The 13,898-nt window shown below is 44.4% G+C and overlaps 1 protein-coding gene across 1 annotated transcript in view; it reads left to right on the top strand.

Moving 5' to 3' along the window:
• The first annotated feature begins 7,463 nt into the window (after nt 1-7,463).
• The window catches only part of LOC138950706 (uncharacterized), a 134,967-nt gene continuing 128,532 nt past the window's right edge, over nt 7,464-13,898 (top strand). The window contains exons 1-2 of the mRNA XM_070322429.1: nt 7,464-9,361; nt 13,671-13,778. Of these exons, the coding sequence (XP_070178530.1) occupies nt 7,652-9,361; nt 13,671-13,778 (1,818 nt within the window). The 5' untranslated portion in view covers nt 7,464-7,651. The remainder of the gene's footprint in view (nt 9,362-13,670; nt 13,779-13,898) is intronic.

Genomic DNA, 13,898 nt, shown 5'->3' with positions numbered 1-13,898 from the left:
TAGTAGCAAATGACATGTTCTAAACGAATGACAGCCATATGTGTCGAGTGAACCTGTTGTGATGTTGACCGAAACTTAAGTTACAAATCAACAATTTCGTGTGTGTAAATTTATCAACATTCATTTTGTAAAAAAAAGTATCAAAAACCATTTTTCTATGTTTGTCTTTTTCTGTGTTTACTTTATACATGTAAAAGACGGCGCATGCCAAGTAGGTAATCATTTTGAGAAACCGTTTGGTTGTAATAACACTTTTTCCTTCGGATTTGACATTCGTTATTTTCCCAGCTCAAAGCAACACAAGACGTTGTCAAGACTCACATGTTAAGGCTGACATCTCTCAGAACCGGAAAAAAAACGTGTGTGTAAATTTCAAACTGGTAAATCTTAATCAAATGAACTAATTTGGCGACCATTTTACCCCTTTATCATTAAATTTGCTAATGAGAATCAAAAATGAATTAGTATAGTCGTTAAGTGACATTTATTGGAATGCGATTATTGGAAGCAGATAAGGTCGTTTTATAAAACAAGTTGGATTTTTATACCTATCTTGATATTGTAAAATCACATTTAATCAAAATCTGCATTTAGATTAAAAAAATAGTCTCCGTGTGTGTGCCAAAACTTAGGTTACATCTTCCACACGCGTCAGGTGTGTGTGTGTGTGTGTGTGTGTGTGTGTGATATACTTTGGAAACGGGTGTTCGCAGCCAACATTTACAAAATGTCCATTCTGTATTTTTTCTCGTTACTGATTGTATGTGCAACTGTGTGGCTAGGCAAAGAAAATACCATCAGCAGGACTCACAACGCCAAGACCGTCAACATCCGATCATGTCTTATAGTGTTACATGCAGCAGATGTTTTGTGCAAACGTAGTCGATCGCATTCATGATCGTAATGTGGGCGCCATTTGTTATTAGTGAAATATGCATTACAATAAGAATACTGACACCCCCCCCCCCCCCTCCGTTTCAATTCCTTTACACTTACTAACCACTCTCCCCCCCCCTCTCCCCCCCCCTCTCCCCCCCTCTCCCCCCCTCTCCCCCCCCCCCACACACACTTCCCGGCAAGTTCACCCAGAGTATAAAAAATCCATTAATGTACATTAGAAGGAAAGAGGAACTCATCCGCAGAATGCGCTCATGTTTACGACCAATGCTCTGTGTTCAATGTTCATGCACCTGTTACGCTCGGCATCAGCCTGCTCTTTTCATTTCACATTCCTTGGCTTTATTTGCAGTATTGACTTTCCTCTATCTGTGTCTCCATATCTCTGTGCATGTCCATCTGTCTGTCTCTCTGTCAGCCTTCATTCTGTCTGTCTGTCTGTCCCTACGCCACTTCGTGCGTCTGTTTTCTGTCCGGTGTCAGTGTCTCGATCTGGTCTTTCATGCCTCCCCAAATTCAATGTTCGTTTTCTGTCTATGTCTCAAGTTCAGTCTTTGTGTTAATATCTCTGTCTGTCTGTCTGTCTGTCTGTCTGTCTGTGTCTCTCTATTTGTCGATCTCTAGCTCAGTCTCTATCTAATTTCTCTTCTGTCTCATTTCATCTCTGTCTCCTTGCCCACGCCTTTCTTTTTCTGTTTGTGTGTCTCTCAAAGTCTGTCTGTCCGTCTCTACCTCTTTTCTCCGCAATCGCTTCTCTCTCTCTCTCTCTCTCTCTCTCTCTCTCTCTCTCTCTCTCTCTCTCTCTCTCTCTCTGTCTCTCTCTCTGTCTCTCTCCGTGTGCCTCTCTCTCTCTCTCTCTCTCTCTGTCTCTCTCTCTCTCTCTCTCTCTCTTTCTCTCTCTTACGCTCTCTTACGCTCTCTCTCTCTCTCTCTCTCTCTCTCTCTCTCTCTCTCTCTCTCTCTCACACACATCATACCCGTATGATTTCAGTCACATTTTCTATGCCCTTATTGGCACTTAACTTGGCTATCTGGCAAACTTCGGATCAAAATCGCCGCTGAAGAAAAAAGGGTACCTCCCAAATCAAACAGTCAAAACGGAACAGATAAAAACAATCGACGAAAATTCAGAATAGGAATAGTTCTGCAATTACAACGTGCATGAAGAAAGTCCAATCAATTATTTATCCAGAAGAGGTTATTTTATAAGGCTATCTGGCGTAAACAACGCCATCCCGACCGATGAAGTGTGAACCATATTACTGAGTGGACACTGAAGGTTTTTGCGGCGTCAATTTTGAGGCGCTCTCCCTTTGTCCTCCTTTGTCTTGTTATCTCTCCGTAACCATGGGGCCACACTTTTGCAGCAGCAGCAGCAGCAAAAGGAACGTTCGGAACACACTGCATTATTTTGATGATTCATAGGGTTTTGTTTAGACATGTATCGATCCGCCGCGCTAATGGAGGGGAAGCGAGACGAAAATATGCTTTGCTTTCAATTTAAAAAAAAGTTTTTATTTTTTTATTATCTTGTTTATATTGAATGACAGATGGTGCAAACATATTTTTCGTGTTTGCCTACGGTATTCTGTCTGGATTTTTAATTGGCTGAATATAAAATGGAACTCGATTTTTTAAAAAATTAATTTGGGGAAATTATCTTTTACATGCAGTTGATTATGTCCAGACAACACACATTAAAAACTCTGGGACTTCTATTTGTGAAACGCTAGAATTGAGAGGTGCGTGGGACAGAATCCCAAATTTACACAAAATTGGGACGAGAGAGAGAGAGCACTAGCACTTTTGCACTAAGTTGTGCTGCTTTAGGCTGTGTGTGAAGTGGGATAAACACAGATGATCCCCAAGCTTCACAAGATCGAACGATGAAAGTAGGAGATAAAGAAACGCCGTGAAATGTTACTGGTTAGGACTGACTGTGTGCGCGCGACAGTGTGTGCGAGTGCTGAACAAATAACAGATTGATTCAATGACAAAAGATAAAGGGGAATCAGAATACGGAATAAGAAGGTGCAGTTGGTTCCTTCCCACCTGCCTAACCCCCCCCCCTCTCACCACACACACACACTCACTCACAGTCACTCCAAACTCCTCCCCTGCCTCATTTTTGCGTTCTTTTTTTGTACCCCTAACTCTCTCTACGTTTCCGTCAAGGGAGGTAACTACGTTTAGTATTAACAGCACGTTGCACATAATTGTCTACCGCTTTGCGTTTACTTGGGCATCAGTCTCGTAATAAAAGGACACGGTCGGATGACACGTGGTCAGCCTGATTGTTCCGAAGAATTTGAGTATGGGTGTTAGAGGTTTTTTTGGTGATCATTTACAAACCTGAAATGAAAAAAATTCAATTGTTTTTTTAATGGGTGTTAGAGTTTTTTTTGGTGATCATTTACAAACCTGAAATGAAAAAAATTCAATTGTTTTTTTTTAGAAATGGCACACATATGTTAGGTCCCGTTCCATGACATTCCTGTAATAATGTAGGTGCATTGCTGCAGTTCAACTGAGCAGCGCGGGCTTAATACTTTCCCCTATTTTTCAGCTACCACGTCATGCAGATGCTGGTATTTTTCAGCAAATTTCTATATATGAAGTCAGGCGTGAAAAATATATAAAAAGTAAGCTTTTGTGAGGTAGTACTGATGGGAGAAATGTCACTGGGCATATTTTGTTGTTGAGTTTTTAATTATTTTTTTTTAACTAGCTTTCACAGAGACTTTAAAGTCTTTTGTGAACGTTACGACCGCTGTGAAACACACATTTGGTGTCCTGTACTGGCATTTGAAGAAGTCTTACAACGACGATTTGTCGCGTGTCACGAAAGTCTGGTCAGGAGGTGCTGAAGTGTTGTGAGGTTCGGAAAGCTCGTCTGGAACAGTGGCATTTGATGCGATGCCGTCGCCGGTTCAGGCAGAAGGTTTTAAGGGGATTGTTCACTAGAGCTGTAGAGAAGAGTCATGCAGAGGTTTGACTAGGGAACTATCAGTTGCAGTACGTTTTCAACTCTTTACATCCTGCTCAGTTTAAGTTATCTCGCTCCTCCTTCTCTCCTTGCTGCTTCTCTAACACCCTCACAATGAAGTTTGACAAGTTTTGGCTAGTTACATGTCACATATAATTTCAACCTTGTAATCAGTCCTATTCAGGTCCCTAGCTATATCCCCCTCCCCACCTTCTCTTCTACCTTGCTTAACACGTACCCCTCGATCTTCTAGATCTCCCGTTTCGTTTCCCACCAAACTATGTGCAATTTATTGTTTGTCCCTGTCTCTTTTTGTCGGTCTCCCCCAATTGACTCCCACCTTTATTCTTTGAGTAATGCTGCACACGGGATTTGCAGCGGGAAGAACTGAAGAAACACTGAGCTCAGCGGAATGACACAACTGTATTTACGGACATTTTATCATCCTGCAATCCTAAATTCGCGCATCCGGCTTTCATTCCTAGCGGTAACCGGATTTGAGGAAATAGGATTTCAGCTTTGTAATAGATTAGGGGGGGGGGGGGGGGGCTCAATTTGACCTCGATTACCCAGACGCCGGTAGTCTGGGCACGACTCTCAGTCGATAAGTCCGTGCCAAATATAGATTAATTACTCTCCCTGAGATTAGAACCCGGCATGCAGTGTCAGGAAGATGCTTAGAGAAACATGTGCGAGAAGTTGCTGCGACTTGACTCAGAATCCTCATCCGCTTCATTCTAAATCCGGAACTGGGGAAAACTTGGTGTCCCCTTTCAAAATAGGATTATTCCGTGTACGCTTTCTCAGTGAGAAAACTCGGTGTACACTTTCACAATGGACATGTAGATTTTGAAAGTAGTATGGCGGATTTCCATTTCCTATAAGCAGCGGCATCTTCTCTGTACGCCAGCCAGAGAGGGTAAGTGGTGTGTGCCATTTTTCAGTTTCTCTGTCGCCAGTCTTGGAATCCAAGACAGTTCATTGATCTTGGCTCGTCTCGTGGACAGAATTGGCAGTGTGGGAAAATCGCTATCGGTCTTTTTTGTTCGTGGCTGTCAGCGTAGAGTTCTGATTTTTTGGGTTTTTTGGTTAGCTTTTCAGCCGCTGGAATTTGTTTTTGAAGTCAGAAGACCAAAGCTGTAATGCCTACACGCACACACTGACACATGTAAATGTGCCCTTTTGCTTGGCTAAATAAAGTCTGGCTTATGACGAAAAAGCAATGTCAGTGTGTGTGTGTGTGTGTGTGTGTGTGTGTGTGTGTGTGTGTGTGCGTGTGCGTGTGCGTGTGTGTGTGTACGTGTGTATGTGTGTGTGTGTGTGTGTGTGTGTGTGTGTGTGTAGGCATTACAGCTTTGGTCTTCTGACTTCAAAAACAAATTCCAGTGTGTGTGTGTTCGTGTGTGTGGTTTTTCATTTTGATTGGATTGACAGACGGTGTCACTGTCGGTAAACGGGATGCCATATTTTTGTTTTGACATATTCCGTCAACATCAAATGAAACAGTTCTCACAATCTGGAAGTCTTACTGAGAGGGAGAGGGGGAAGGTGTTACTGTACGCCGAACGTATTTATCATATTCAGACGGTCTTGATATTTGTCTTGATATTTGTTGCCGTTCAACGAGTCAGGTGGTATGACTATATATACGTTTGACAAGGCAGCACACTGTTAAAATGTCGCACTAGATGCCGCTTTTTGGGCCAATGGTACTTCTTATTTCTTACTGGAGCATGTCCACCAATTTATTGTTGACCAGAACGGTCTAATGACCTAATGTGCTGCCTGTCGCCTCTCCTGTTTCTTTCATTCCTTTGTCACGTTCATTTCTCGCTGTTTCACTGCAATGTTTATGGTCCGAGCGCATGCGTCCGATGTACGAACCATATAACGGCGGAACAGTTGACACATCCTGTTTCTCGAATTTCGCTTCTCTCCAAATTTTATTTGTTTGTCGTTTAAAAAAAAATTGATTGATTAATTGAATTACATCCCTTAAAGTCCGACAAATGGTGTACTCGCCTTTGGCTAGAGATTCTGAAAACTTACTAGCCAGAGAGCAAACTTTACTAGCCAAACCAACAATTTGTTTCGGCAACTTGACTCGCATTTGACGAGTAGATGAACATTTCTACTCGCCACGGTGAGTAAAATACTCGCCACCTTCAGGCCTGATTTTTTTGTATCATGTATTTATTGATTGATTTTCTTTGTCAGGAAGAAGACCGGTCAGGGAGCCTGACGAGTTCTTGTAGCATACACGATGCCTTCATGCCCGATCACTTCTCGTATATTTCTGTGGAGGAGGATGATACGGAGTGGCTGGACTTCTTTGGGAGAGGCTCGAGAGGAGTGCAATCGGTCGTGACCGCGGTGATGCATTTTGGTCATTTCGATAGTTTGGCATTTTGGTCATTTCGATAGTAGGGGGTTGGGGGTGGCGGGGGTTGGGGGGGGGGGGTGGAGGTTCTGGCGAATAGGAAGTTCCAACGTATACAAACATACATCTAGGCTTATATATATACTATATATAATATATATATATGGCAAGTTTATTCAGAATACAGTGATAAATAGTATACATACATGATACATGCCTGACAAACATAGCTAAGTATGTACATATTGGGGAGCTTAAGAAAAAAGAGAGGGGGGGGGGGGTATCTCTCCTTACTTTTTTGACAGATTGTGGGGGTCCGATAGCTCAGTTTGTAGAGTCCACGGGTCAAGGGTTTGAATCAAGGACGGGATCCGGGCCGGACGCGGGTCAACTCTATGTGCAGACCCAGAGATGGTACCCATGTCCCACCCCCGTGTCACCCAGTGGCATGTAGAAGACCTCGGACGTTGTGCCAAGTGCAGGTTGTTAATTATACCCAAACACACACACACACACACACACACACACACACACACACACACACACACACACACACACACACACACACACACACACACACACACACACGCGCGCGCGCGCGCGCGCCACAGGTTCCCAGTGGGAGGAAGCGCGCCGAATTTTTCAGCGATAGGGTAATAAAGTAATGAAATAAAATGTAAAAAACCGAACAGAGCTTATGGCATAGAGGTTTGTGATCATGAATACAAATACTGAAATAGTGACAGTGACGGATTTTCTCTCCTGCTTTAAACAGTCCGAGGCCGAAGCACTTCCAGAGGCGGAAGCCATTTCCGTTCACGAAGATAATGATGAGGTGATGGCTGTTTGAAATGTTGCATTGTCGAGTGATGTCTTTTCAATTTGTTTTTCTTGTGCCTGTCGTAATGCATGAGTTTACTTTATATATCGCAAACGCATGTTTGCGAGCACGCGTGTGTGTGTGTGTGTGTATGTGTGTGTGTGTGTGTGTGTGTGTGTGTGTGTGTGTGTGTGTGTGTGTGTGTGTGTGTGTGTGTGTGTGTGTGTGTGTGTGTGCAGTACACACGTGCAGACACGCACGTGTGTGTTTCCTGCGTGCTTTTGTCTGTTTCTATATAATTATGGTTGTGCAAGCATGTATCTGTGAATACTTGTTAAAACACCAACCTTTTTTCTTGCCTAAATGATACCATGCCGCACCAAAGGTCAGCAGCAGTCAGCGCCCCACTGCGGCCACTGTCCCTGATACCACAAGCAGCGAGCCTGAAGCCGAGGACCGGGAGCAGCTTGATGGACGCTCTAAAGTCGAAGCCTTCGCTTCCGATAGCCCCGAAGCGCCCTCCGCCTCCGTTTCAATCGAACCCGCCACAAACGTCAAGACGCCCGAGATGAGTGAGCCCCCGAGCAAGCCCCCTTTACTGCAGGGTGCCTCACCGGCCAGCCAGAGTGGACGTTACGGTTTTGGCTCCAAGCCCTTCTTGCCTTCAAGACTGAGCAGGTTGGGAGAGACGGTCAAGAAGGCAGGGTGTAAACTCGGTCTCAATTTCAGGAAGAAGAACACCGATGCTGGGCTAGGACCCAGAAGTCATGTGGCTGAGGAGCATCCCGGCACTGCTAGTTCTTTGACTGATGGGAGGAAGGCTTCGCGTGAGCTGATGATCTCGGCTGCAGCTAGGAAGGGGTCGACAGGAACCAGGGCTTCTGCTGCTGCAGTGAGAAGGCAATCCCTTCGGGTTAAGGAGTCAGCCGCTTTAAGCATGGCGTCCTCCAAGATGACGATTCTGTCCGCGATTAAGAAAGCGCCCTCTAAGACGATGACTGCAGATGTAAACAGGGAAAGGATAGCTGGTGCTGTAGTGAGGAAAATGTCCTCTGAGACGTTAGCCCTGGTGGCATCTATGAAAACTTCCAACAAGATGATAGTGGAAAAAATCTCACCACGTTTGGTAGCCTTGATGGCAACAAATAAAATTTCGCCACGTATGATGGCTTTGGCCGCAGCGAGGCAAGTATCCATGAGACAGATGGCAGAGCCGGCCAGAGCTAGCTCAACCACAGCAGTAACGAGAAACGTTTCTTCAAGAACGTTGACTGGGCCAACCTGCTCCGCCTCGGAAGGCGACCTACCTTTGACAGCAGCAGAAGAGGAAGAGCATGTTGAGAAAGATGCAGATGAGAGCTACCTAGAGAGCCTGGAAGATGACGGCTCCCTGGGCAACTCTGAGGTCTCGTTGATGTATGATCCAGGCCCTCCTTTGGGCTACCCTATGTTCCTTGACTCAGACACTCACGAGCAGAGCTATGCGGAATACCTAGCGGAGTTTAACCAGGATAACTATGAACGGCCAACAGTAATCTCCGAGTCGGTTACAAGCTTTTCTGTGGACGAGTCCTTCAAGGAGGCAGTGATAGAAGAGAAGAAGGAACCGAAGTTGCGGAAGGCCGCCAGGAGAGTGAAGACCATGTCGAAACGCCTGGGTACGAGGGGGCTACGAACCTTAGCCAAGTACGGGATGAATCTGCCTGCCATGGGCCGCTACGGGCATCGCCTGTGGGTCAGAAGCTACATCAAAGCGCGCTTTGCTGGACGTCGGGGCTTGGAGAAGATGATTGAGATGAAGGAATACCTAGCGGAGTTTAACCAGGATAACTATGAACGGCCAACATTAGCCTCCGAGTCGGTTACAAGCCTTCCCGTGGACGAGTCCTTCAGGGAGGCAGTGATAGAAGAGAAGGAGGAACCGAAGCTGCGGAAGGCCGCCAGGAGAGTGAAGACCATGTCGAAACGCCTGGGTACGATGGGGCTACGAACCTTAGCCAAGTACGGGATCAATCTGCCTGCCATGGGCCGCTACGGGCATCGCCTGTGGGTCAGAAGCTACCTCAAAGCCTGCTTTGCTGGACGTCGGGGCTTGGAGAAGATGATTGAGATGAAGGAGCGGAAGTACTGGAAGCAACAACTGGTCTTCGTCAAGGCGATCCGCTGTGTGCGAGTTCCGGAGAGGAAGTTCATGCCTATGCGTTGCGTTCTGCCCAAGAGGTCGGACCGCCCCGTCAGTCAATTTAGCCATTCGACGCTGGCGTACGATTATGAAGAGGTATGCTGTCGTAGCACGGTTGACTTTCATTCTTGATCTTGTTTTTATTTTCGACTAACCTGAGAAATGGGCGAGTCTTAGTATTCATCCGTGTCCGTCGGAATGGACGGCCGGCCGTGGACAAAACACCTGACGTTGAGGTTATTTCGGATGTTTTTCAAGATAGACCATTGAGATTTAGCACACTTTTAGGGTTTGATGATCTCACGAAGTGACCCCAGTTTGGTTGACCCTTGTCGTATAATGGAGTCACAGGGGTTCATGTTCGATTCATCATAACTTAACATTTACGTTATGTCAGACGTTTTTGAAGCAAGAGCTTTGAAACTTTGAACACTTCAAAGGTTTGAAAATCTGCCGACACGACCCTAGTTTGGTTGACCCCCGTCATATTTTGGGGTCACAAGGAGGTTTTCTCAGTTATTTTGGTAGCAAAAGCCTCCAAATTTCACACAATTGTAGGTGTTGATAATCAGCAGACGTGAACAAAATGAGGCTTGTTTTCGACAAATTTCAGAGTCACAGCATGAAAATGTTTACTGGAAAAGATTTTCACCTCTGAAAATATCCACTGAGCTATCAAGAATATACATGTATAAGTCTTGACCTCATCAAGCTATGATGTCATTGTTTGATTTGGTCACAGCTTAGTGTCTGGTGATTTAAGTCTTGGCTTAGACTACTGGTGATGACTTCAGGTTATGATGTCATAAGGTCAGAAATGAGGTCACGCATTGGTGTCTGAGTACACATGTTTTGTCTTGGCCAGCCAAAAATTAATTTGGTAAATAGAAAATACTACATGGCTTGCTGTGTCGTACGAGATTTACACGAGTAGGTTTTTTCAAATAATGAACTGCGAGCGAAAGCGAGCTGTTCACTATTTGAAAAAGCAACGAGTGTAAATCTGGTACCACAGCAAGCCATGTAGTATTCTGTTTATCCTACATACTGTACTAACATGTATTTTACTCAAAACGTCCCTCAGTCGAGGCGGCGAAATTGAAGACGCTTCTTTTGGAACCTCGATCTCTTCCAAACCCTCGTGCAATCTCTTACGTCAAAGCAAAGAAACGTCACTCTGGAAAGTGTAGCGTGACGTGTTAGTTATAAAATTCATCGAGGGAAATTAGCGAGCGTAATTTCTTTTTCGTAATGACGTTTGTCTCAGTGACTTTGGCATCATAAGCAGTGGAAAAACAGGCCCCTGCCAGACTTGCTTGACATGACCTCACTTACATGATATACACACGTGTGGTTTGAACGACATTGTTGTCTAAAGAGTAGTCTCTCTCACGTATTTAGGATAAAGAAAATTATGGTTCTTGTACCCCCCCCAAAAAAAAAATCTTTTTTTTTCTCAAAATTTAGAGGTTGTTGAGTATGAGGCTAGTGATGGTGATGGGAAGGGGGTCAGGGTGCTGCAAGTTTGTATGTGGGATATTCTCAGGGTTCGATAACTGAAAGGATTGTTACAGGTGACATTAGGATCAAATTAATGTCAATTAGTCAAGCGTGAATGTTGTCTTGAACATTATTTTGTGAAGCTTGAACGGCATTTTATTTATTTATTGACTTTTTTTTTTGGGGGGGGGATGTGATTAATATACAGTGCTAGTCGAATTATCCTTTTAAGACCTAAGAGAAGATCTGAAAAAACCCTGTCTTTAAAAAGGAGTCTTAACATGCGGGTAAACTTTCAGCGTTTATAAATAGAAAATCAAAAAAATCAGGGTCTTGAAAGGGCGGAAGGTTTAATCGGAGAATGGTTTTTTTGAGTCACTTGAGAAAATGTGACTCTATGTAATCGGTCAGTGTTAGTCTGTCCGGCCGGCCGTACGGCCGGCCGGCCGTCCGGCCGGCCGTCCGGCCGGCCGTCCGTAGACACCACCTTAACGTTGGACTTTTCTCGGAAACTATCAAAGCGATCGGGCTCATATTTTGTTTAGTCGTGACCTCCAATGACCTCTACACTTTAACGATGGTTTCGTTGACCTTTGACCTTTTTCAAGGTCACAGGTCAGCGTCAAAGGAAAAATTAGACATTTTATATCTTTGACAAAGTTCATCGGATGTGATTGAAACTTTGTAGGATTATTCTTTACATCAAAGTATTTACATCTGTAGCCTTTTACGAACGTTATCAGAAAAACAAGGGAGATAACTAGCCTTTTCTGTTCGGCAACACACAATTTAACGTTGGGCTTTTCTCGGAAACTATAAAAGTGACCGGGCTCAAATTTTATGTGAACGTGACTCATTGTGTTGTGAATAGCAATTTCTTCCTGTCCATCTGATGCCTCATATAATATTCAGAACTGCGAAAGTGACTCGATCGAGCGTTTGCTCTTCTTGTTTTAAAGGAAGGGAGTCTTCTATTGGGTAGGATTGTTATGGGAGGGAGGGTAAGAAGGGAGGGAGTCTTCTATTGAGGGGGGAGAGTCTTTAAGGGGAGGGAGTACGTCTTATTTTAGGGCGGAAAGGGGGAGGGGTCTTAAAAGGCGGAGGGGTCTTAAAGGGGGAGGGGTCTTAAAAGGGGGGTTCTACTGTACTGGGAAATGGGGGCCCCTACAGCACTGGTCCTAGGGCCGTGGGTTCGAATCGAGGACCGGGATGGACACCGGTCAACTTTATGTGCAGACCCTGAGACGGTATCTATGTCCCACCCCCATGTCACCGCTGAAGCACGTAAAAGACCCCGGTCATTCTGCCATTGGTGCAGATGGCTGATACCACCTTAACACGCATACGCTTGTGTATCTCATCTAAAGTAGGGGTAAGGCGTGAAGGCTTAAAACTTGAATTTCTCTCTATTAATGGGAAATGACGAAGGAGGGTCGTGTAAGCATTTTCTTTTCTTGTGTTTCTTGTTTTATTCCCCTAGTTCTGTTACATTTAATGCTGGTTTATTTGCGTTCTTTTTGTGTTTGACTGCTTACGTTTAATACTAAAGTGAATGTTTCTAGTTTCTCTTCTCGAAAGTTTCCTTTTATCTTCAAAAACCAAACAGGTAAACACAAATAATGTGCATTGTTCGAGCTGATGTCTGTTTGTCGGGCCATACTTTCTGGTATGCATGTGCCACTGTTTGAATATTCCATGCATTTGTTTTGGTTTGGTTTGTACGTTTGTTTGTAATTATTCTGTTGTTCTGCAACTGTGTTTTGATTTGGTCAAGCGGTTCAGCTGGTTAGGTTCATGGTGGTTTTTATTTTGCTTGAATAGTCAGTTGGAGTCACTGTCAGTAAACGGGATGCCTTATTTTTGTTTGGACATATTCCGTCAATATCAAATGAAACAGTTCTCACAATCTGGAAGTCTTACTGATCCCGCAGTGGGGCACTGCGGTTATGAAATTAAAGGCCCCTCCTGTTTTTGGAACCGCAGGAGCTTTCTAGTTTGCTGTTAGGTAGATTTTTGGTTCCTCTTTCCTGTCATGCTCTCTTTTTCTTCATGAATTCTTTTCTTTTTTCTGCCTTCTTGCTCATTCACCCGTATTTTTTCCAAAAATCTCTTCTCTTGCCGCTTGTCTCGCGATTCATGTATAGTTTAATCTGTTAGTGTTCTGATGTAAGTCCAGCAGTAGATAGGTTAAGCCTATTTTAACATACTGGAAACTGGTAATCTTCCAGTAGGTATTAATTTAGTTTTACTAAAGCCTGCTGGGACACAAGTAATGGGTTAGTGCATTTGTAAACAGGAATCGCTTGACAAGTGGCCCCCTTCATCCCCCCCTTCCTCGTCCTGATATGGCTCTGCGTAGTCGGCTGGACGTTAAGCAACAAATAAACAAACAAACAAACAAACAAAAGTCTTACTGAGAGGGGTAGGAGAAGGAGGTGGGGGGGGGGGGGGGGGAGGGGTTAATGTACACGAAAGTGTTTATTATGTTCACACGGTCTTGATACCTGTCTTGATATTTTTGTGCCGTTCAATGACTCAGGTGTTATTACTACGTTCGTTTGACCAGGCAGCATTCTGCTACATGTCTCCGTTCATGCTTTATGGCCTAGGGTACCTCCTAATTCTAGCTGTCTAGCATGTCCACCATGTTGTTGTTGTTGACCAGAAGGGTCTAAGGTCCTAATGATGTGCTGCCTGATGCCTCTCCTGCTTCTTCCATTCCTTTTTCACGTTTATTTCTCACAGTTTCACTGTAATGTTTATGGTCCGAGCGCATGCGTCCGGCGTGCGAAGCAATTTTCGCATCCTGTTTCTCGAATGTCTCTTCTCTCCTCTTTTTGTTTGTTTGTCGTGTCTATTGAGTGATTGAGTTATGTATTTATGTATTTCTTAATTTTGTTATCAGGATGAATTCCAGTCTCGGACCCTGAGTACTTGTAACGTTAACATACCCGATACGGAGGAACTGGACTTGCCTTACGGTTCGATCTTTGGGCGAGGCGCGGGAAGCTCGGTGATTGCCTTTTGGTCATTTCGATGGTTTGAGACCGGGGAGGGGGGGGGGGGGTGGTTCGTGGGAGGGTCGTGTGGGTCTGTTGAATAGTTCGAATACATACATACATACATACATACA

This window comes from Littorina saxatilis, linkage group LG1 (assembly GCF_037325665.1).
Source record: "Littorina saxatilis isolate snail1 linkage group LG1, US_GU_Lsax_2.0, whole genome shotgun sequence".
Taxonomy (NCBI): Eukaryota; Metazoa; Mollusca; class Gastropoda; order Littorinimorpha; family Littorinidae; genus Littorina; species Littorina saxatilis.
Note: the sequence above shows the minus strand (reverse complement) of the source record. Positions and strands in the feature narration are given on the sequence as shown.